Below are 21,197 nucleotides of genomic sequence, written 5' to 3' on the forward strand. Positions count from 1 at the left end.
TTTCTTAAATAATATTTATCAACTTCATAACCCGCCTCCTCTAATATATCCTTTATTTCCTCATTTGTGAATCTCATTTTTTTAACATCGTTAGTTTTGACACTCATTTCATACAAAATAAAAATAATTGATTTCATAAATTCATTTAATCATTAGTTTCAATTTCTTTTTTCTCTCGTTTATGAGGTCTTTGATTATGACTCCATTGAAGTTTAACCCATTCAGGATTTAAACAATGTTTAATTAATCGTGGAATATCTGACATCATCTATATATAGCTTCTTTTGTAAAAGATGAAAAATATTTTTATGTTTGGGCTGAGTGTAAATGTCTTACAATTTTGAAAATTTTTTAAATCTTGATTTATTCAAAAACGTAAGAATAAAAACCGTAAGAATCATACATTTTTTACTTCATATGTTAAAAAAAATGATACAAAATCGTTCAATATCGTGTGAATTCTTACGTTTACAAAAAAAGTCACACAACCCTTCCACATATACTACTTGCGGTAAAATCAATTCTCCAGAAGTGAATCGCGTAGGTTTCATTTATAATATGACGATAATATTTACAAATTTTACTGACAATAAAAGTTATGGATCTTCTGTTTTTGACATAAATATGGATAATTTATATCGACTGACTTTCAAAACATACTACTGTAATATAGTGAATAATGGATCTCCACAAAGTTGTTTTTCTTTATCAGGTTATGCACATGGTTTTATCAACAATTCTAATTTTATCAACAATTCTATTGATGTTAATGATTATTTTTTCATTATTGAAACAGCCTTTACTATCTTGATCTTGACTAAATGTGCATTATTACAGAATTCTGGTTATAACATTGGTTTTGGATATACAATGAATCAATATCATTATTTCTCTCTTTCAGACTGTTATATTGATGCGTACATTGAATATGAAATCGGGTATCGTATTTTAATAAATAATGAATCGTCAATAAACATTACAAATAAAATGAAAATAACTGATCTCAATCGTTGTATAGAGCCATTACTTGCATATGGAAATTTTAATGAGTTTTGTTCATCAAAATATTTAATTCATAATCATCAGCAATACTTATTATTACAATACATCGCTATTTTTACACTATAATAGCATTCATTGAATTAATTTGTTTAAAAAGATACTGATTTTTTTTTTAATGAAATTAATTTTGAAAACATCGATTTTGTGGATTTTCCTACAAGTGCAAAAAATGTGCAAAAACGATTATTCTAAATTCAATCTGTGCATTATTTGAGCATTTAAAAACCAATCCGTGTAAAGTAGTCAAAATGAATATATTTTTTCTTTTATATTTTTTTTGCATATGCAACTGTTGCCATTCTTTTTTAATGTATTTGATTTTTAATAATGATCAACTCCAAAATTTTTCAAATACGCAAAAAATGTGCAAATTCAATTTTAAATAATCATTTTTGCATATTTTGCACCCAATGTAAAGCCCGATTTTGATTTTTTGTTGAAAGACATTTTTTATTTGGAGAATTATATGAATTAATAAATAAACAGTGATCGTTGCTTTTCGGCAAATTGAATTAGAAACAATTGTTGAAACTGCCATTGACAAATGGTGGTAACAATATGATGTCTACATCTTCAATTTGGAATGAAGATGGATGATTGGACTTTCAGGAGAATTAAAATGTACCATATATTCTACATATATTTCTCAGTGCAAAAATTATCCTAGTTAACAATTCAAGTTCTTCTACAACTCCACATACTCAGTTGAATAAAATCTTAATTAAAATAAAAATTTCTTTATTGAAAATCAATGAATATTAAGGGTGCGCCCGGGAGGATCATGTAAACTTCAGAATTTAGAACCTTAATTTTTAAGCAATAACTTGGTACCTAAATAGGTAGGAAAACTCTAAAAATATCAAAAAATACAACTTGGCTCCATAATAATCCTGTCATGGTGGCTGTTTGTATCCCCTAGTATTTTCCTCTTGAATCTCTTTTTCTGTCGAAATTAAATTCAAATCTCAGAAGTAGAAGTGAATAATCGACTTATTACTGCTATTATACGAATAAATAAATTCATTATATTATTTTTATTTACATAATATCTGTTTGAAGTCCATAATTCTATAAATTTTTCTTCAAAAACATTACAATCTTGATAGTTTTGATACTGTTTAATAGGTTTTTGGCACCTTATTTAGTATTTACTACGTATAGAGTCGATCTGAACTTAATTTTCGGAAATTTAAAATATTTATTATAAGTAAAATCTGATTTGAAATTTATGTTTAACTACTCATATCTTGCATTATCCTGAGTAGCTTTTGTAAAAATTCATCAAAAAAAATTTTAACGTGCTTTAATTTTTATTTTTTAAAATAATGCATATTATTATATAACTAGCATATTTACAAATTTTAGTGCTTTCAAAAATTTAATCCTCCTCCTCTCAAATAAACGTACATCCGGGTGCACCCTTAAAAAATATAAATATAAAAATAAAGTTCTATATAATAAATCAAAATAAATATCTCTTTTGTTCTTAGATCAAACCCAGTTGAGCCAAAATTACGTACAATGAAACGATGAGGATCATAATCATCAAGTAGAACATGTAGTACTTAGCCTTCTTAGGAACTTGTACTTCGTTACTTTTGGCGCCACTTTCCCAAACAACATCAATTTCTGCTGTTTGTTTAGTATCAATATTCTCCAACTTAACAATTCCACTTGCATCTTTCTTCAGTGCTTGTATTACAATAACACCACTCTTATCAACAGAAACTCTAATTGATTCTGGAGATGATACAACTCTGACATTCTCTGTGCTGTTCAGTCTGATCTCTTTAGTAAGTGTTGCTTCATTCAATCTAACACTGTATCCATTAGGAATTCCAAGTGAATTTGCGCCACCTTCGATGTATTTTGTGGCTGTCTTCTCGATCTTGTTATTCCTAGAACTCAATGTAACTGTCAATGTAGATTGAGAAACTTTAGATCCAAGGAGACAGTACAAACCACTTGAATTGACAACAGAAGTGATAATTCCGCTGCTTCTTCTGTTCAAGTAACAGTTCAACTGGATGTCGTCTGGTTTCTCAATTGATGACCAGTCAACAGACTCGATGTTTGTGATAGGAACAACTTCAACTGTGTTCTCGCTGACGAGATCCAATCGGAGTTTCTCAAGTTCAACAACAGTGACTAATGTCTTTCCTCCGAGAGAATTAAACACCATTGTTGATCCTCTTCTCTTTGCCTTCATTGTTCCGTTGAATCCGAACTTGACAACAGGTGATTCTGAGAACCAGTTAGTCTGGCGTCCATCTGATGTAGACATCTGCAATTTAGAATGAAGAAGAACGATAGGACTGTCAGGAACGATAAAATTGAACAGTTTGAACACTTTTGATGACAAACTGAATGAAGGATTGAAAGCGACAACTGAGAACTTCTCAGAGAATGTCAATGCCTCGTGTGAGTTAGTGTTGTTCTTCTGGGAATTGTCGAAGCTGTAATTGAACAAAACTCCGTTGTCAGTTGTAAATTTCAAACCGTTTTTATCGAGCAAATTACAAATGATTTGATTTGAGTTCTTCTCATTTTCTATTGAAATCAAAGAAGGAATTTCAACACGGACAACAATTGCCTTTGTCTGGCCATACTTGGATGTGACAATCATGATTCCTTTCTCAAGGAATTTCGAGGTCTTGATCTGACCATTTTGACTTATCGTCATTTGAAAAGTGCCACAAGTTGTGACGATAGAGTTTTGAGGCAATTTGAGGTTGTAATTAGATAAAGGTGGCAAAATCAAAGAATCTGGTAAATCTAATTTGGCTTCAACATCATGAGTTGTTACTTTTTGGACTCCATAAGCTTTTGTAGTCAAAGACAAAATTCCCGAAGCAGTTAATTGTATAATTATTCTGTCTTCAGAAACTTTGATGAAATTGAAGTTTTGAGGTACATTGTATTCACAGTATTTCGGTGTGAAATTGCCGCAGTTTGTAATAACAATGACATCAATTTCCATCAAACCGTTTTGTACTGGCAAAACCGTCGAAGGAGTTATAGCTAAATCAAGCGGTTTTGCGACGGTTACGGTTACAATAAACGGCTCAAAATCCAAAACACCGGCAGCTTTGACAGCAATTTGTGTCCTGCCAGGTGAAAGTGAAGTGACAGTTAATGCGGCCAAACTTATCATCTTTCTATCGTAACCGCTCAAAACGACATCTGTTGGTCCAGAAACAACTTTCAAATCGATTGTTTCATGTGGCAAACAAACGATATTTGATGGTTCAACGATGATTGGCGCTAAAACTTTGACTTCTTTCGTTTGAGAAACACCATCAATTGTTGTAGCCTTGATAGTTAAGAAACCAACTTTATGGGATGTCATAGTGAACAAGTTCTTTCCAATTTTACGGGAGTTTTCTATATTCATACCAATAATGTCGAAGAAAGATTCAGGGATCAAAAGATTTCCGTATCTTGGAATGACAGTAATATTAAATGGTTTGTTCATTATTACAGCGTTTGGACACTCAATTACTAAGTTATCTGCGTAGATAGCTGTTAATGTCCTCTGTGTAGATTGTTTTGTACATCTATCTTGTATATAATAAGAGTGATCACCAGCTGATTTGAGCTGTGGATTGAAAACTGTTCCATCGAATTTGAAGTTTTCTGTTGTTTGGTAGAAACCAGATCCTGAGTAGATCTTGAGAGTACCATTCTTCTTGTCTGTGAAATAGAATGTCTTGGAATCTTCTATTTGCAAATTCTCGTAAACATCTATTTCCATTTCTTGTGAAAACTTCTCTGATCTTGAAACAATTTTTCCTTTCTGGTTTTCAGCAACAATATCTGTGTATTCTGCACCGGATTTGTCGTTATGGAGTGTGTTCATAACTCTGTCATTCATATACAATGTCTCTGTGTATCTGTCGTGGTAAATAATGATTCTGCCATCAGATGATCTGGCAACTGATGTAATTCTCACGGAATGGCCTTTAGTCATGCGAGAAACTGGTTGTGTGTGGACAGGGAAGACATCAAGAGACTGTATTGGTGCTTGGCATTCTGGTAATGTTGGTGCATCATGGTCAGATGAATGTAAAGTGAAGTGATCGACGTAAACTACAGAAATATTGAATTTAGAGTACATTGGGAGTGGTTTTGTGTTCTGCGCTGTCTTCTTATTCAAGACTTGGATGTCACAGTTGCCTGTGTAGACGTCGGAAGCTGAAAATGTCCTGTTCAAGTTCGAAATTGTCGGTGATGAAATTGATGGACACGCTACAGTGATGACAGGAGGTTCTGAGTTGGGCCACTGCAATGGACCACCTGTAATACGAAGCGGGATGGTCGAATTTGGTGAGGCAAGGCCATCAACAAAAACTGTCATTTTATCTAAAACAGAAACAAGGCCATTCTGTGAGGAAATGGCATCAGCGGTACATGTCAATCCGGAAAAGCCACTTTTCAGACCAATTAACTGTTGTGTAATAACAGATGGATTATCTGATTTGATTCTGGAGTTCGGTTGGACGGTGAATTTACGACTTTCCATGGCAAGGAAGTGGCAGGAAGCTTCGACTTTGGCTCCAACTAAGATTTCCGTGTTTTCAATGAAAATATCAGATGATTTGGCGTAGGAAACGATAATCGTAATAGTCTTTGAGTACTTTTGGACCTTGAGATCTTGTACTGTGAATGTGACCTTTCCTTCTCTGAATGTTGAGACTTGATTATTAGAATTTGACAAAATTCCATGTCCGTTGTGGGAATAGCTGAAGAAACCAGAGCCACCAGTTATGTTAAGGTTGTATGTGATGTCTACTGGTAAAACAGGGAGTTCTGGATTAATTTGGATTGGAGCACAGACATGAACCCAGCATTCCCATCTATTTTCAACCTGAGTGAACTTAATGAGATGGGCGCCAACTGTATTCCAGCTTCCATCGATCTTGTAGTAGACTGTAGAGAAAATGTCCATATTTCTTCCGTGTGGGCAGATAAATGTAGGAGAAAATACTGGAGTATCACCAATAGCTATGTATAAATCGGGCTGGATGATCTTTGTTGGTCTTTCAACGTTGATAATAACTGTAGCAACATTATCTTCGGCGTCTTTATCGGAAACAGTCAAAACTGTTTGACCAACCTTCTTTGTAAGGCCAACGTAATTATCGCTAAGAGTCATAATTGGTTCTGAAAGAGAAACTGTGTATTTTTTGAGAACATCGCCTGATAATTCATATGTGCACTTCTTTTCAGCCTTTCCATTATTGATACCTCTTGTTGAGCAGAGCTTGAATGGAATTGTGTGGTTCTCAAGTACATGAAGGACTGGACCTGGGAAAATACCAATTGGCTCAATAACAATCAAATCAAGAGTTGTTTCTGGAACTTTTGGACCGACAGCTTTGATATATGTCTTGCCAATCTTTGTTCCTTGGACAGAGATTTGATATGAGATTAATTTGATATTTTCTTCGGATGGAGTAATTTCACGAAGGTGAGATTTATCTATTGAGATATCAAACTTCAATCCATTCAATGTATCGAATGTATTTCCACGTTCATCAAATCCAACTAAAGCAAACGTTCTTGGATCAGATTCAATGAAGATTGATTTAGTACTGGACTTAAATGTAATGTTGTTAACTTTGTTAATATAAAATGTAAGGGGAATACGATCATTCTTATTTGTTGCGTAAACAGTAGCAACTTTACGATCATTTCCGCTAACAATAACTTCTATATTAGCGAATTTGGAGCAGGAACCTTGTTTTGTAATCGGATTTACATTAATAAGATTTGGATTTGCATTCTCCCATTCGATGCAAGTTGATCCAGAGGATTCAACAACAAAGGATGGCTTTATATTAGAATTTTGCTCTTTGTATGGTAAAAGATAGTCAAGTTTTTCAAACTTGATATCGCAGAAACAAAGTTCAAAAAGGAGACAAAACATTAGACTTATTTTTTTATATGAGAGCACGTTTATTTTTTCAATGATTGCTTTGAATTATTGTTTACTACATTGCAGCGGAATTATGTCCTTCATGTTCTCCATTGAATGCAATTTAAATTTCTTGATTTTATTGAAGAAATAAAATAATCCACAATAAATTTTGACTCTATAGAGAGTTCTAATAATGCCATTAATTTTCTCATATATTGTATTCGCATTTATCATGTCCTTTCATTAATTTGAACCAAATTAATTTTATCAAAATGCAATATAAATAAAACTAGGCCATTTGAGTTTAATGTTATTCTTTATAAGAAAAATTATAAAGAATTACACTGACAATACAATCATATCTATCAAATGTTTGATAATTGTTATATCTAATTATAAAACTATCTTGCAAATAGCTCTGTTTTTGTCTTAAAATTGATCTTACATTAAGATATTAATCTATGATGCAGTAATTTTGCTGTAACCTGCTTGGATTAGGACGATCATCATTTTTGTATAGTATATCAATCAAATATCTCTTTATATCCTTCTAAATATTATTATTTAGTATAAATTGCTTCTAATACACTAATCAATAAAAATATTTATGAACATTTTTGTTCTATAGATATTAATACAAATTAAAAAAAGATTCAAAAGTTAAGTGCATTCACGAAATTTTATTAACATAAATAAACAGAACAATATTGAAAAGTCGTATAAAAAATATGAAATTAAAGGAGAAATCTTTCTAAGCTATTAATTGTTGATGATACAGGTGTTGTAATTTTTAGTTCTGGTAACTCTGTTTCAATTGGGAACGGTATGGACTTTAATGATCCATGAGAATCAGTCTTACACAGGCCAAGCTCTTTTACCGCACGTGTTAAATCGGATGTTGGAATAGTACTATGCTTTCTCTTTCTGGCTGTTTTATCATGCTTCACCTTAGAAGGTCTTGCTGCTAAGAATATTGAAGAACTGGATTGCAAAAGACAACTTGTTGACTGAGTTACTGGTGACTTGGATAACTTTGTTCCTTTTTGTTCAACCAACTTATTTGAAGCCATTAAAGTTTTTTCCCATTTCTCTTTTTCTTTAATTCTCAGCTCTATCACATCCTTGCTCTGGGTTCTCTTGATTCCACCCTGATATAGTTGATCAAGCCTCGAACCGGTGCTCATTTTGACATGTGTGCTCAAAATTGAAATATTCTGAATTTTAAAGTATCGTAGTATTCTGATTTGTATTAGATTCTAAATTCCAAAATTAAAGAAAAGAATTTTTGAAAACTGTTATAGACCGAAAATAGATTTTTTCGGTTTTCTCTTCAAATAATTGAAAGAATGATACTATTATAGGTTTATTATATTATATAGCATATAATCATTCTATAGCCGAAAATTATAAGTTTTGAGAAGATTGAATATAACACAAATAAATTTGAATGTAAGTTAAATTGCTTGTTGTTTTTAATAGCTATTTAATGAGAAATCCAATATTGCAAAATTCAAATTGAATGATTGAAAGAACAGAAAAAGTCATTCTTTTCAATTTCGAATATGTTTCATTGTATTTATAATTAGATGGCAAATAAGATATTTAAACTTGATTTGTGAAGGAAAATTCACAAAATTGAATAAATTCAAATAATTTTTATTCAAAAATAAACTAGTTATTTGAGTTTAATACTAATTATCTATTCAAACTACAAAGTTTGGAATTTAAAATATTTTGTGAGATCAGATTGAATTAATTCAAGGTTCTTTTCAATTAATATTCATGACCATATTACGCATTTTCGAACATTCTAAACCAAATATATAAAAATGGGAGACGAATGTTAAATTTGCTAGACATAAAGAAGTTGTTTACCGAGTTTTAGCTCTTATCTCTAACAAAAAATTAATTTTTAAAAAAATGACCGAATACGTTTCACAGCGAGAAAAAAATAAAAGGCAAGATAGAATTTTCTAGACATAAAGAAGTTGTTTACCGAGTTTTAGCTCTTATCTCTAACAAAAAATTAATTTTTAAAAAAATGACCGAATACGTTTCACAGCGAGAAAAAAATAAAAGGCAAGATAGAATTTTCTAGACATAAAGAAGTTGTTTACCGAGTTTTAGCTCTTATCTCTAACAAAAAATTAATTTTTAAAAAAATGACCGAATACGTTTCACAGCGAGAAAAAAATAAAAGGCAAGATAGAATTTTCTAGACATAAAGAAGTTGTTTACCGAGTTTTAGCTCTTATCTCTAACAAAAAATTAATTTTTAAAAAAAATGACCGAATACGTTTCACAGCGAGAAAAAAATAAAAGGCAAGATAGAATTTTCTAGACATAAAGAAGTTGTTTACCGAGTTTTAGCTCTTATCTCTAACAAAAAATTAATTTTTAAAAAAATGACCGAATACGTTTCACAGCGAGAAAAAAATAAAAGGCAAGATAGAATTTTCTAGACATAAAGAAGTTGTCTACCAAGTGTCAGCTGTTACTTCTTCTCAATACTGATATAAAATAAAAATCTTTATTATTTATTTAACCTTTATTGTTTCATTTGTAATAAACAGAAATTCATCAAAAGTGACGGCTCTCAATTTTTTGACATTTGTAAATTCTAAATTGAATGAGAAAAATGAAAGAATACTAAGCATAATACAATATTCTAGATTTAATTATAATTAGGAAAAAGTTAGTTTTGAGAGTACTTTTCATAGGCATATAGAATGAAATCTTCTGAAAAATAATATCACATAAACTCATATTATTTTCTAATATATAACTATTTTATATAAAAATCAAATTCAATGATCTTAAAAGCGAAGGATAAACCTCAAAATTTACGAATATAATGAGTGGGAATATAATGCTTATCTATCATAAAACCATATGAAATATCAATTTTTGCTTTACGCCTAATTTTTGACGACAATTAGCAAAAAATGTTAAATGTTAACACTCAGTCTATTTGAATATGAAAAATAAAATTGACTTTGATTAAATGTTTTTATTTATCATGCAATTCTTCTTGCGACCAAAGATTTGAATAAAAGTTCAAAAAATAAGATAGCTTAAAAAATAATATACGGTAGTGTTTACTAATAGATGAATAGTATATAAATTCTATTAAAATGGATTTGATCCAAAAAAATATATAAAATTTGATCATAAATAAAATCGTTTTAAATTACTTCTTCATTTAAAGTATAACAATCAGATCTTTTGAAAATGCAATCATAATATGACCAACATATGTCTTCTAAGATTTGGATGCTGATGTACTTATTATTGCAATTTTTTTCTTTTTGAATTCCAAATTTCATTTGGCATTTTGAATCGTAATAAGAAATAACAGTCTATTTTGGGTATAGATCACCAACAGTTATATATGCTTGTTGATGCATTCACGTATTTTTATGAACTCTGCTGACAAGCAGTCCTCCCAGAAAATTTCAAAGATTTTTAGAAAACCATTTTTCCCCTTCCGCAATATAGCATCGGCACCTTAAAAAAAAGTTTGTAAAATTTTTAACTTTGACACTTTTACATTTGACACTTTTAAAAATTTTTGAAGTGTTTACTAGATGCACATTGTCACTTTTAAAAATTTTAATGCTGAATCCTATTGATATTGAATATGATCAATACTGCAAAGAACACAATTTACCTGATGATTGCCTTCACATTAGAAATAAGAGTTTCAACAAATTCTTCATAGGTTATTTACAGAAGAATAAAATTGGATGTTACAGTGAACCAAAAATGACCGGCAAATTATACAATCATTTGATCGTCGATTTCTATGTTGAACATCGTCCAAATGCAATAATTGTAACTGAAATTATAGATAATCCTAATTGAAAAGAAATTGTAACTTTGCTAAATGTGGAAAAAGTTAATAATTTTATTGAGCTTTTGGACATATTCTCAAGAAACGATACTACAGATTTTTCAAATATTAAAATCGGTAAATCGATTTACAGGGATTTCAAAGATGAGCCTTTAAAATTTAATTATGACTTATTCAAATTTCTTAGATATGAAGATTTCCAATATGGGGAGCGACTCTTCTTTCATTTTAATGAAGAAAATCTGAAAGATTTGAAATTTCATAATTTAAGTGTTTTTCCAAAGGAAGCCAAATCGCCTTTTCGAATGAAAATGTATACATTTGTTCTATATGAAAAAGAGCATCCCCCAAAGAAACCTTCCACACCTTCTAACTGGTTCATAAGAATTTTTTGCAGGGACAATGATGACAATCCTAAGAATGAAAGACTAAAACATACTAAAGGCTATAATAAATTAAAAAACGAGTAGTCTTATTGGAAATTTTTGGTAAGAATTTGATACCATGAAAAACCAACAATTGAGTTGTACACCCAATAATCTATAATAAAAATAAAAAGTTAATATTTTTGGTCCGGAAAAAGTTATTATAAATTACTGCATAGTTCCTAGCAAAAATCAAGATACGTTGTTATTATCAGAGCACCTCAGTAAGTGGTAAGTGCACCCATAATTGATCAAAAAAAAAATTCAAAAAAATGTCATATTACAACAATAGAAGGTATATAAATACAATACATTTATTATTTGATTAGTCGTTGCTCTTTTTCTTCCTTCTTCTAATTCTCTTCTTTGGTTTAGGATTTAGATCTTCAGAACTCTCCTGGTCTTTAGTTGGAGTTGAAGGTTGATTATGTGGGACAGATTTAGAGCGTTTCTTCTTCTTTCTGTGTTTCTTTTTAGTGCTCGTGATCAAATCTAATCCTTTTGTATGGAAAGGCAAATACTTGAGGTCTTCAATACCTATCTTCTTCTCTATTTCAGATATTGTTGGAATAATTTCATCGTATTCTGAAATATCAAATAAATCAGAAACAACAACAAATTCTGCAAATAAACTTGATGTAAATATCTCTTTCAGTCTTCTTCTCCTAGTTACGTATTTTCTTTCGTTTTCTTGGATAATTGTTGATGCTTTTAGTTGTAATAGGAAAGCAGAAAACCATTCTTGTACTTTATCATAAAATCTACCCTTTTCTAGTAAAATTGATAAATAATAGGCTGATATTCTAGACCAATAAAAAGATAATACCATAATTCTTGAAAAAATCTTAACTCCTAGCAATATCTCGCTCTCAGATTGTGTATTACATCTCAAGAATATATTATGAAACTCCATTGGCGATGCAAAGTATTGTGATGACAAAGTTGGAACTAAATCTTCAACAGAAATATAGTTTGGACATAAAGAACATACAAAAGTAGATATTATTCCATACCCTGGACTCGCTGGATCAGCAAGAGTTAGTAAAGTCTGTATTGGTTTGTGCAAAAATTCTGTTGGAACGCTGTGAAGGATTCCTTTGATAAAAATCATAATAAGTCTAATAAATGGTATCGCATCTGATGGATTTAGCGTAATTATCAATCGTGAAATCGAAAGGAATATACTTGAGAAAAATTCATTTTGATTTACAAAAATTCGAGGAGAATTTATCACTGCTGAAACAAGAAGTTCAACAAAATGTAATCTCACCTTTAATTGGTCGCTGGTCATTTCTGGATAAGGTGGATAAAGTAATGAAACAAAAAAATCATATAGCTTTTCAATACCGCCATTCTCATTAAGTAGCATGTTATATATTACACTACTTGAGTCTTTTAAGTATGATAGAAATAAAATGAAAGTATTTTGATCTTTGAATAGTTTTGAGAACGAAACAAATAGAAAATTGCTTATGGGTCGCTCATAATATTGAGTAATTAAAAAGGAATAATCGATTGGAGTTCGAGGATTCAATAAATTACGATTTGCATATAAAATATTAACAAAATTTTCAAAATCTGCAACAGGATCAGTTTGTACATAGAGTAATTTCTTGAGACTAGAGCTAGTTAATTTCCAAAAGTCAACTTCTTCATTTGATTTTTTGTTCATCCAAATTAAAGCAGGTGTTAGATTTGAAAATATGTCAAGAGCCATACTAGTATCTGGGGGTTGATCCAGCCCTAGCATTTTGAACTGAACATTCGGATCTGATTGCCACCAATCAAGAACCGATGTCATATAAAAATTTTTGCTAGCGGGAATAACTTAGATATTCGAGGAAAATCGATACGTAGGTTTGATTTTAGCATAGAATTCTGTTCTGAGCTTCAAGTTGCTGTAGTCTAAAAACAAATTCATCGAATGAAAATCTATATTTGGGGAATACATTCGGTCAAAGGCCCACGACTCTAATTGATAATTATTATCTACTACCTTATTGATATGTATACTTAAAGTCAGCTGAAATACAATATTAGAGCTTATAATATATTGAAGTTATAACTTGAAGTTATAATTTGAAAGAAATATATACAAAAATACTTATCACTTTGATCTAATGTCTTATTACAGTGTGTAAAAGCCTCAACAAACTCTTAATAAGTTGAAAAAATAAAAAGCTTATCTACATAGCATATGAGATTCTTTGGCAATATGTGCACTTATGAAATAATGCAAATAATGAGATTCATCTCAGAAAAGGGAAATTTACCACCCGGACTTTTTTTATTAATGGGGTCCATTCTCAATTTCCACCTCATTTATAAAAACAATACCTTTATTGGAAATTCCATTTAATTGGAAAAATAATTGCTCAATTCGAATTAGGCCGTTTTTCAAATTAAATGGAATTTCCAATAAAGGGTTTTTATAAATCAGGTGGATTTTTTTTTCAGAAAAATTTTAATGGAGAAACACATTGCACAGGAATTAACAGGAGCTGATTTAATGAGAACATATGCTGATTACATTGATGCATTTAAAAGTATATTTCAACTCACAGACGATAAAGTAGAAAGCACTTTTATCAAAGTTAAAGAAATCTTAATTAATAAATATATGCTAAAAACATCGGTTATTTTAACTATAGTGGGGAACTGTATTTATTTTAGGGACTGTTACATGAAAGCATATGTAAAACTTTATGACTTGATTAACAGTCTTATAAATAACAAAATAAATTATTTTTATGTATCTGATATCAAAGATGTAATCTCTGCATTCGAAAATAACAAGCAAATGACAAACAGTTCTCTTATAGACTACATTGAACTTCTGAAACCAAAATCATTATTTAATTCAATCATGAATGATGATCTCAAAACAATGATCTATATTGTCAATCAGCCAGGTTTTGACATCAATATCAAAATGAACAAAAATATAACTGGCACCGATGAGCAATTCAATCTTTTGGAAGTTTGCTCTTATTATGGTTCAGAAAAATGTTATTTGTACTTAAAACAGAACCATAATTTTAAATCTTCTGATTGTTCGATTGCATTATCATTCTTAGGTGGAAATCCACGGATTATGCATGAATCATTACCTTTAATAAATTCATCAAATATTCGTCAATGTGTTGAATATGCAATAATGTCACACAATATCGATTTCTTTAATTATTTAAATAACAACTTTCCCCATCAAGATATTTGTTATACTGTCACAAGATATTATAATCTTGAAGTATTTTTGATAGCAATTGATTTTGGACAAATATATTCTTTTAATAAATATCTACTCGAATTCAATATCGATGATTTATGCGTATATATATTTAAAAAATTGAATCGAAGTGCAATTAACAAATTTGACATTTTACATGCAATTACTCATTATAAAATTCCAAAAACTATTAAATTTGCAATCGAAAGTGGAGCCAATATCACGATGACAGGCTATAGTAATGAAGGAGCTCTTCATTTAGCTGCAGCACATGAATTGAAAGAAATAGCTGAGCTTTTGATTTCGAATGGTATAGATATCAACGCAAAAGATAAAAATGGAAAAACTCCACTTCATTATGCAGCAAAGAAAAGTCTAGAAATGGTAAAATTCCTTATTTCACACGGTGCAGATATTAATGCAACAACAAACCAAAAGGAAACTGCTCTTCATTATGCAGCAAAGAAAAGTCTAGAAATGGTAGAATTCCTTGTTTCACACGGTGCAGATATTAATGCAACAACATACCTGAATAAAACTGCTCTTTACTTTGCACAATATTATGATAAAAACGATATAGTAGAATTCCTTATTTCACACAGTGCAAAGGAAAAATCAGGAGAACAAGAAGAAGATGAATAAGATGAAAAATCGATGTCTTCATCATATTCATTTTCATATTTATAATCACCTTCTTCATAATAACTAGAAATTTTTGAATAAAAGATCATCAATATTTTAATTATCAAATTTAAGCATCCTGAAGGCTTCACTAACATGACAAAAAAAAATGAAAAATATGCTCTTCAATACATATAATGTCATAATTCATGTTAATGGAAGAAGGTTCACATACCACTTTAAATATACTCTCATAAAACAATATATCTTAACTGTGAAAGCAAAAAGCCTCTAACTTCTCAAATGCGAAGTCACGAATGCCTTGAGCGAGTTTCTCAACAGCCATTGCATCCATGTTATGTTCCTACGGGAATTCAGCCTCTGTCATTGGTTCTGGACATGGAAGGATCTCACCCTTGTATTTCAATACTAAAACTACCAATATTATCACTATTACATTAGTTTTTGCAAATAAGAGTTTAATTTTATTTCCTGTTGTTAAGGCTGCACTTACACCCATCTGCCTTTAATTCAAATTTTTGACAACTGGTGTGAAGCGTCATTGAAAATTAACCTTAAACATCTGAATTGAAGGCCATGTCATAGGGGCGTAAGTGCAACCTTAACAATGACTAAAACTATTTTTGAACATACAGTTTTATTTTACTTGAATATTTGTTCAAAATTAAATAGAGAAAACTATATAAAGCATATAATTTATATTTTTATTGGAATGTAATTGACCAATCGTCACGAACGAGGAGGCCTGGTTTTCTAATTGTCAAAACACCTTCTTCGTATTCGAACTCCATTCTTCCGTTTGGTCCTGTTATAGATTGTGGTTCCTTGATACCAGAAATCCTAATTCTTTCGATATAATTGTCATATTTGTAGCCAAATTCATTCATTACTCTTGGAGGAACAGCTCTGTTAGATAGTTTTCCATTTTCAAGAGAAAACTGTCTGTAGATGAATGAACCCTTTTCGAATTCTTCAGATTCACCATCATCAATGTATAACTTTCCTTCAGCAGCTCCATTTTCATCAGCGGAAATAACTAAAGTGAATGGATCATAGAACATGAGTTTTGATGATTTTCTGACTCTGCATTTCATTGGAACAATACTTCCTCCTTTGATCAAAACTAAGCAATTTCCATCAGTAAACTTTGCGACTGTTTGTTCGAAAGGTTGGAGTGTTCTAAATTCATACCATTTAGAAATGTTTGGTAAGACAATATTTCTATCTTTCTGCTCTTTTTCAATGAAAGGAATGACCATTAATTTGTCACCTAACATAACTTGGTCATCAATATCAAGAACACTTTCTTCCTGTGTGAACTCGTACCAAAGAGGTCTAACTAATGGCTTGCCTGTTGCATTGGACTCTTTAGCTAATGTGTACCAGTAAGGAAGCATCGTGTATCTCTCAATTACAGCGGTTTTGGCAAGTTTTCTGTATTTATCGTCTTTGATTAAGTAAATTTCTCTTTGTGAAGCCAAATGGTGGCAGTGCTCTCTGAAGAAAGTATACGTCCAAGCGGCGATTGAATACCATCTTGAAAGTAAATCTTCATCAGGGGAGTTGAAGAAACCGCCAATATCAGCACCGGAATAGACAATTCCACCAAGACCAAACGATAGAACAGATGGTATTGAATTTTTGAGATGGTTCCAGTCAGCTGCGTTATCACCCGACCAAACATAGGCATATTTCTGGGATCCGGCGAAGAAAGAGCGGGAAAGGATGAATGGACGCATTGGCTTCTCATCACGCTTCCTTAGACCGCCGAATGTAGCTCCAATCATCATGTGGCCGTACATATTGTGGATTTCTCTTTCTTCAATGTCGCCGTAGTGGACCAAATCACGTGGCGCTGTATTGTCTGCTGCATCAAAAACAGATATTTCGTTCATATCATTCCAAACGAATAAGTTTGAAGCAGAATTTGAGTAATGTTTGAATGAAAACAAGGATTCCCACCATGCACGTGCTTTTGGCATGAAGAAATCAGGCCATACCGAGTCTCCTGGCCAGCATTTTGCACGATAAACTGATCCATCCCTTGTTTTTACAAGTAATTTTTGGGAATTCGCCTGATTGTATACGTTGTAGCCACCATCTGCCTTCAAATGAGGATCTACAAGAGTAACCACATATCTTTGGTCCTTGGCAAATGTCTCCAACATCTTCTTTGGCTCAGGGAAATTCGATGGATGGAATGTAAAGTATTTCTTATCGTCTGTGTGGTCTAAGTCCAGCCACATAACGTCATGTGGAACACCGATTTCGTCTAATTTTGTGGATACGCCCAAGAAATCGCTCTGTGTCATGTATCCCCATCTGCATTGATGGTAAGCTAAGGCAAACAATGGAGTAAGTTGTGGTCTGCCTGTTAAGGATGTGTAAGAGTTCGATATTTCGCTTGGAGAACCAAGGAAAACGTAAATATCAATATATCCTCCTTCAGAAATGTATCTGGCATCGGAACTGGATCTGTCCTGAGCATTCTTGATGTCTACCCATGTCTCTGATGGGTTGCACCAGAAGAGACCAATTGATCTATCTAATGAATGCATGAAAATGAGAGGAACAGCTCCGTACATTGACATACCGTTGCCAATTTCGAACTCGTTGATATCAGTATTGAAGAATCTGATTGGCTCTGATGTATTTTCGAGAGTTAATGGTAAGGTATGTGCTGGTAAGCCTGTAAGACGAGTTTGCTTGCCATTAAAGCGGAATGACATGGCAACAGATGTTGGTCCATTCTTGAAAACATCGTTAAATCCATTGAAATACCTGTCTTTGAATAAATCTGGATATTTTTCTTTGCTGCGTTGAGTTTCAAATACAGCTGCATTATCCATATTGAATAGAAGTGCTTCACCTTTCTCATCATTGACAACAATGGAAAATGGATTGTAATTTACGATTAATTTGATTCCTTCTGCAGAAATTATTGATTGAGAATCAGTATTTTCAACTTGAATATCAACAAAAGAAGAAATATATTCCTGATTAATAACTGTTGGCTCTAATTCGCAATCATATCTGTTGAATGATTCTTTATCTAATGGTTTAACTTTGATATGAGCAGTTTTATTGTGATGTATGCTAACTTTAAGTGAAAGTTTTGTTGAATAGTTAACATCATCGATTATGGCTGTGAATGTAGTTTTATTTGAATTTACTGTGTTTGGCTGAATCGACCAAACTTGATCTGTAACAGATCTATCACGAGTGCAGAAATATGATTCAGTGCATTTCGTGTATTTCTCTTGTCTAACAGAAAAAACAGCGCTAAAAAGGTAAAAAGAAAACATAAAAAAATAACAAAAAAATCGGTCAGATACTCCCTTGCTTATAGCACTACATTATTAAACTGCAAATATAGTAAATTGATCTCTCACATACCAATTGGTAATAAGATAGCTGACCTATAGCTGATACTTACCTTAATTATCAATTATCAATCTCTGAATATTTGAGCTAGATGTTCAGGATCTGTTTTCGCTCCTTGCTCTTTGTAAGCTTTTATTCTTGATTCTGAACATTATTCATAGAAAATCAATAGATTTTGTATTATATCCATCAAGGTGCCATATGGAGATACTCCTTCAAGCACTCTTTAATATCGTCCTTTTTTAGTTTTAAATTCAATCGATAAAAAAATATATCCTTCATTCATCGGATTTTTTAAATAAAAGTGTAAAACAGTAATTTCAATGCTTAATTTATCAGATATCTCTTGCTCAATAGTGAAAATATCACACATCAATAGTAATTGGAAGGCAGTTCATATGGAAGTATGTTATAAAAACACTTCACAAATAAATACTACTAAAAAATAATGAAAAAAATTGAAATTAGTATTAAAAATGTGGGCAATTTTAACTGCTTTTAAAGCAGTCTTATGATTTAATAACAGTTTAAAACTAATAGAGTTCTATTTTGTGTTTGAATTATTTGTCAGTTGGCTTTGGAAGCAATTCGAGGTATTTATTATCTTTCTCGAGAAATACAATAAGTCCAATGGCCAATGCAAATTCGAGGGAGCAGGAAACGATTCTGGATGTTCTGCTCGCGCCGAAGTTTTTGTTATCAAGCTGAATCCACCAATCCTTGACGGCTTGCTTAATGTCGAAGCGTGGTTTTTCCTTTTCATTGACAATGTATCTGATATTGCCTGTATTCAGCATAGTTGGCCAATAATTTTGTTCGATCTTCACGCCCGTCAATATTGAAATAACCAAATTAAGAGGCCAAAATTAGAGTAACCAGATATTAAAATGAAATGGTATTACATTTTTATTATAGAAATAGTGAACGGAGATAAAGAATTTCAAAATTTTTAATGCATCAAGTTAGATGTTTATTGATTTAAGATCGCGATGAAGCATTTTGTTCTGTGCATGACTGTCCAAATTATTTAGAAAAACACATTGGTTATCTGGAAATCTAGAGTTTCAAAGTGCTTTCCGTCTTGGCCAAGAGAAAAATTATATATTCGTGGAAAATTCATGGAAAGAGAAGACCACATGAGAGCCAAATCGTTTTCCAAAGATGGAAATTGATTCCCACATTAAAATAATTTCATAATATTAATCCTATCATTAGTTTTCTTTTCATCAAAATACATGTCAGATTCTAAATTTAACAATCATATGTACAATATGTTTGATGTCGAAAATTTGAAATTTACAACATCTTTTTTATATAAATCAATAAGAAAATCTTAGTAGTATAGTATGCGGGTTTTGTGCACGTTTTTGTTTTCTTTAAAAACTAACGAACATTAATGAAGAAAACCGCCTAAAATACATGATTTTGTGAGTTTTTGACCATTTTTTGACACCCTCATGAGTTTTTTAAAGCAACTTGCACATAAACTTATGAGTTTTTTGACCATTTCTTTACATAGGTTTGCTGAAAAATGGCTGAAAATCACATGTGCACGTTTTTGTTTTTAAAGGAAAATACATGAAATTCATGAGTTTTGCTAATGAAATTCACTTAATTATCATCAATTTTCTAAAGCAAAACTCATGAAATTTTTATTAATTTGTTAAGAAAACTCATGATGAAAAAAAGTGGAAAAATTAGTAAAATTAAGTTTTTAGTCGAAGTTTTTAATGGAATATGTGGTCAACGTTATATTGTTCACTCCAGAGTTGACTGGAAATGATTCTCTGAAGGTCTTGCAAAATGATTTCAGCACTGGTTTCATTCCCATATCTTCTTGAGTGTTGCCATGTATTGATCAAATTCGTGAAGCAATACCTTAAAAGGGCATCTTTGGGAAATTCAAACTGCATTTGTTCTTCTTCTGGGTAGAGTTCACGAACCATCTTTCTGTATTTCCAATATGGGACTGGAACCTGATGGTTTTCGTAATATTTCAGCTCTGCGATGATCTTTTGTCCTTTGTCCGAGATCCAAAAGTCATACTTCTTTTTTCCTGATGTTGTGAGAGCATTTGCTTCCTCGAGTTCCCTCATAATCTTCTTGATTTCATTGTCTTTGGCGATTAGTTCTGATCTGAGCATTTGAGCTTCTTTCTTTGCCGCTTCTAGTTCTTCTTGTTTAAGTCTCCTTTCTTCTTCCTCGTCTTTCTTGATTTGTTCCTGAGTTCTTCTTTTGATCTCTGGATTGTTGAGCAGGGCTTTCATCTTTTCGTAGAGTGCAATGTTTTCTCTTTGGGTTTCCTGAAGATGGGTCTGGCTTCTCTTCAATTCCTCAGTGACTCGATTGAGATTTGATCTTGCTTGTTCCAGTTGCTTTTGTACATTCTCTTCTTGTATCATTGGTGCTGTAGTTCCTTGCTCCATTTGTACTGTAGTTCCTTGCTCCATTGTTGTTTGCAGATTCTGATCCTGATCTTCTTCCTCTACTTCCTCTTGCTCTGACCACCATTGCTCTTGCTCTCTTCTCCTCTGTTCTTCCTCTTTCTCGCGCTGTTCCTGCTCTTTCATCTTCTGCAATGCTGCCAACATCTTCGTGCGTGCCATTAAAAAACTGAAAAATGACGATTATTTCCCCCTCAATTTCCTTAAGAAACAAAAATAAACATTTAATTTAATTTTT

General features: G+C 31.7%; 7 protein-coding genes across 7 annotated transcripts, besides 9 other annotated features; 1 reads left to right on the top strand and 6 right to left on the bottom strand.

The window, feature by feature from the left end:
- Window positions 1-183: part of a mobile genetic element that runs on past the window's edge.
- Window positions 184-1,825: 1,642 nt separating this feature from the next.
- Window positions 1,826-2,483: a mobile genetic element.
- Window positions 2,484-2,548: 65 nt separating this feature from the next.
- On the bottom strand, window positions 2,549-6,991 carry TVAGG3_0288870 (nuclear pore membrane glycoprotein GP210-related family; the record flags this gene model as incomplete). The annotated part of the gene is made up of 1 exon (XM_001578861.1): window positions 2,549-6,991. The coding sequence occupies one exon, from the start codon at window positions 6,989-6,991 to the stop codon at window positions 2,549-2,551; it is 4,443 nt and encodes a 1,480-aa protein (XP_001578911.1).
- A 660-nt stretch (window positions 6,992-7,651) lies between these two features.
- On the bottom strand, window positions 7,652-8,177 carry TVAGG3_0288880 (uncharacterized protein; the record flags this gene model as incomplete). Its single annotated transcript, XM_001578862.1, has 1 exon — window positions 7,717-8,166. The coding sequence occupies one exon, from the start codon at window positions 8,164-8,166 to the stop codon at window positions 7,717-7,719; it is 450 nt and encodes a 149-aa protein (XP_001578912.1).
- Window positions 8,178-8,277: 100 nt separating this feature from the next.
- Window positions 8,278-9,115: a mobile genetic element.
- Window positions 8,278-9,115: a terminal%2Cinverted (terminal inverted repeat of Banshee-A1 transposon ID:TVAGG3_0288890).
- A 430-nt stretch (window positions 9,116-9,545) lies between these two features.
- Window positions 9,546-9,582: a mobile genetic element.
- Window positions 9,546-9,582: a terminal%2Cinverted (terminal inverted repeat of Banshee-A3 transposon ID:TVAGG3_0288900).
- A 1,450-nt stretch (window positions 9,583-11,032) lies between these two features.
- On the bottom strand, window positions 11,033-13,070 carry TVAGG3_0288910 (uncharacterized protein; the record flags this gene model as incomplete). Its single annotated transcript, XM_001578863.1, has 1 exon — window positions 11,586-12,371. The coding sequence occupies one exon, from the start codon at window positions 12,369-12,371 to the stop codon at window positions 11,586-11,588; it is 786 nt and encodes a 261-aa protein (XP_001578913.1).
- Window positions 13,071-14,714: 1,644 nt separating this feature from the next.
- TVAGG3_0288920 (cyclin-dependent kinase inhibitor 2C-related family) lies at window positions 14,715-15,131 on the top strand (the record flags this gene model as incomplete). Its single annotated transcript, XM_001578864.1, has 1 exon — window positions 14,715-15,131. The coding sequence occupies one exon, from the start codon at window positions 14,715-14,717 to the stop codon at window positions 15,129-15,131; it is 417 nt and encodes a 138-aa protein (XP_001578914.1).
- Window positions 15,132-15,254: 123 nt separating this feature from the next.
- Window positions 15,255-15,276: a mobile genetic element.
- Window positions 15,255-15,276: a terminal%2Cinverted (terminal inverted repeat of tvBac_56 transposon ID:TVAGG3_0288930).
- Window positions 15,277-15,608: 332 nt separating this feature from the next.
- Window positions 15,609-15,735: a mobile genetic element.
- Window positions 15,736-15,815: 80 nt separating this feature from the next.
- TVAGG3_0288950 (glycosyl hydrolase) lies at window positions 15,816-18,446 on the bottom strand (the record flags this gene model as incomplete). Its single annotated transcript, XM_001578865.1, has 1 exon — window positions 15,836-18,436. One exon carries the CDS (start codon window positions 18,434-18,436, stop codon window positions 15,836-15,838), a length of 2,601 nt encoding a protein of 866 aa, XP_001578915.1.
- Window positions 18,447-18,683: 237 nt separating this feature from the next.
- On the bottom strand, window positions 18,684-19,319 carry TVAGG3_0288960 (uncharacterized protein; the record flags this gene model as incomplete). Its single annotated transcript, XM_001578866.2, has 1 exon — window positions 19,076-19,312. The coding sequence occupies one exon, from the start codon at window positions 19,310-19,312 to the stop codon at window positions 19,076-19,078; it is 237 nt and encodes a 78-aa protein (XP_001578916.1).
- An 855-nt stretch (window positions 19,320-20,174) lies between these two features.
- TVAGG3_0288970 (uncharacterized protein) lies at window positions 20,175-21,140 on the bottom strand (the record flags this gene model as incomplete). The annotated part of the gene is made up of 1 exon (XM_001578867.1): window positions 20,243-21,121. The coding sequence occupies one exon, from the start codon at window positions 21,119-21,121 to the stop codon at window positions 20,243-20,245; it is 879 nt and encodes a 292-aa protein (XP_001578917.1).
- Window positions 21,141-21,197: the final 57 nt, after the last annotated feature.

The sequence above is a fragment of the Trichomonas vaginalis genome, chromosome V (assembly GCF_026262505.1).
Source record: "Trichomonas vaginalis G3 chromosome V, whole genome shotgun sequence".
Classification (NCBI taxonomy): domain Eukaryota; phylum Parabasalia; order Trichomonadida; family Trichomonadidae; genus Trichomonas; species Trichomonas vaginalis.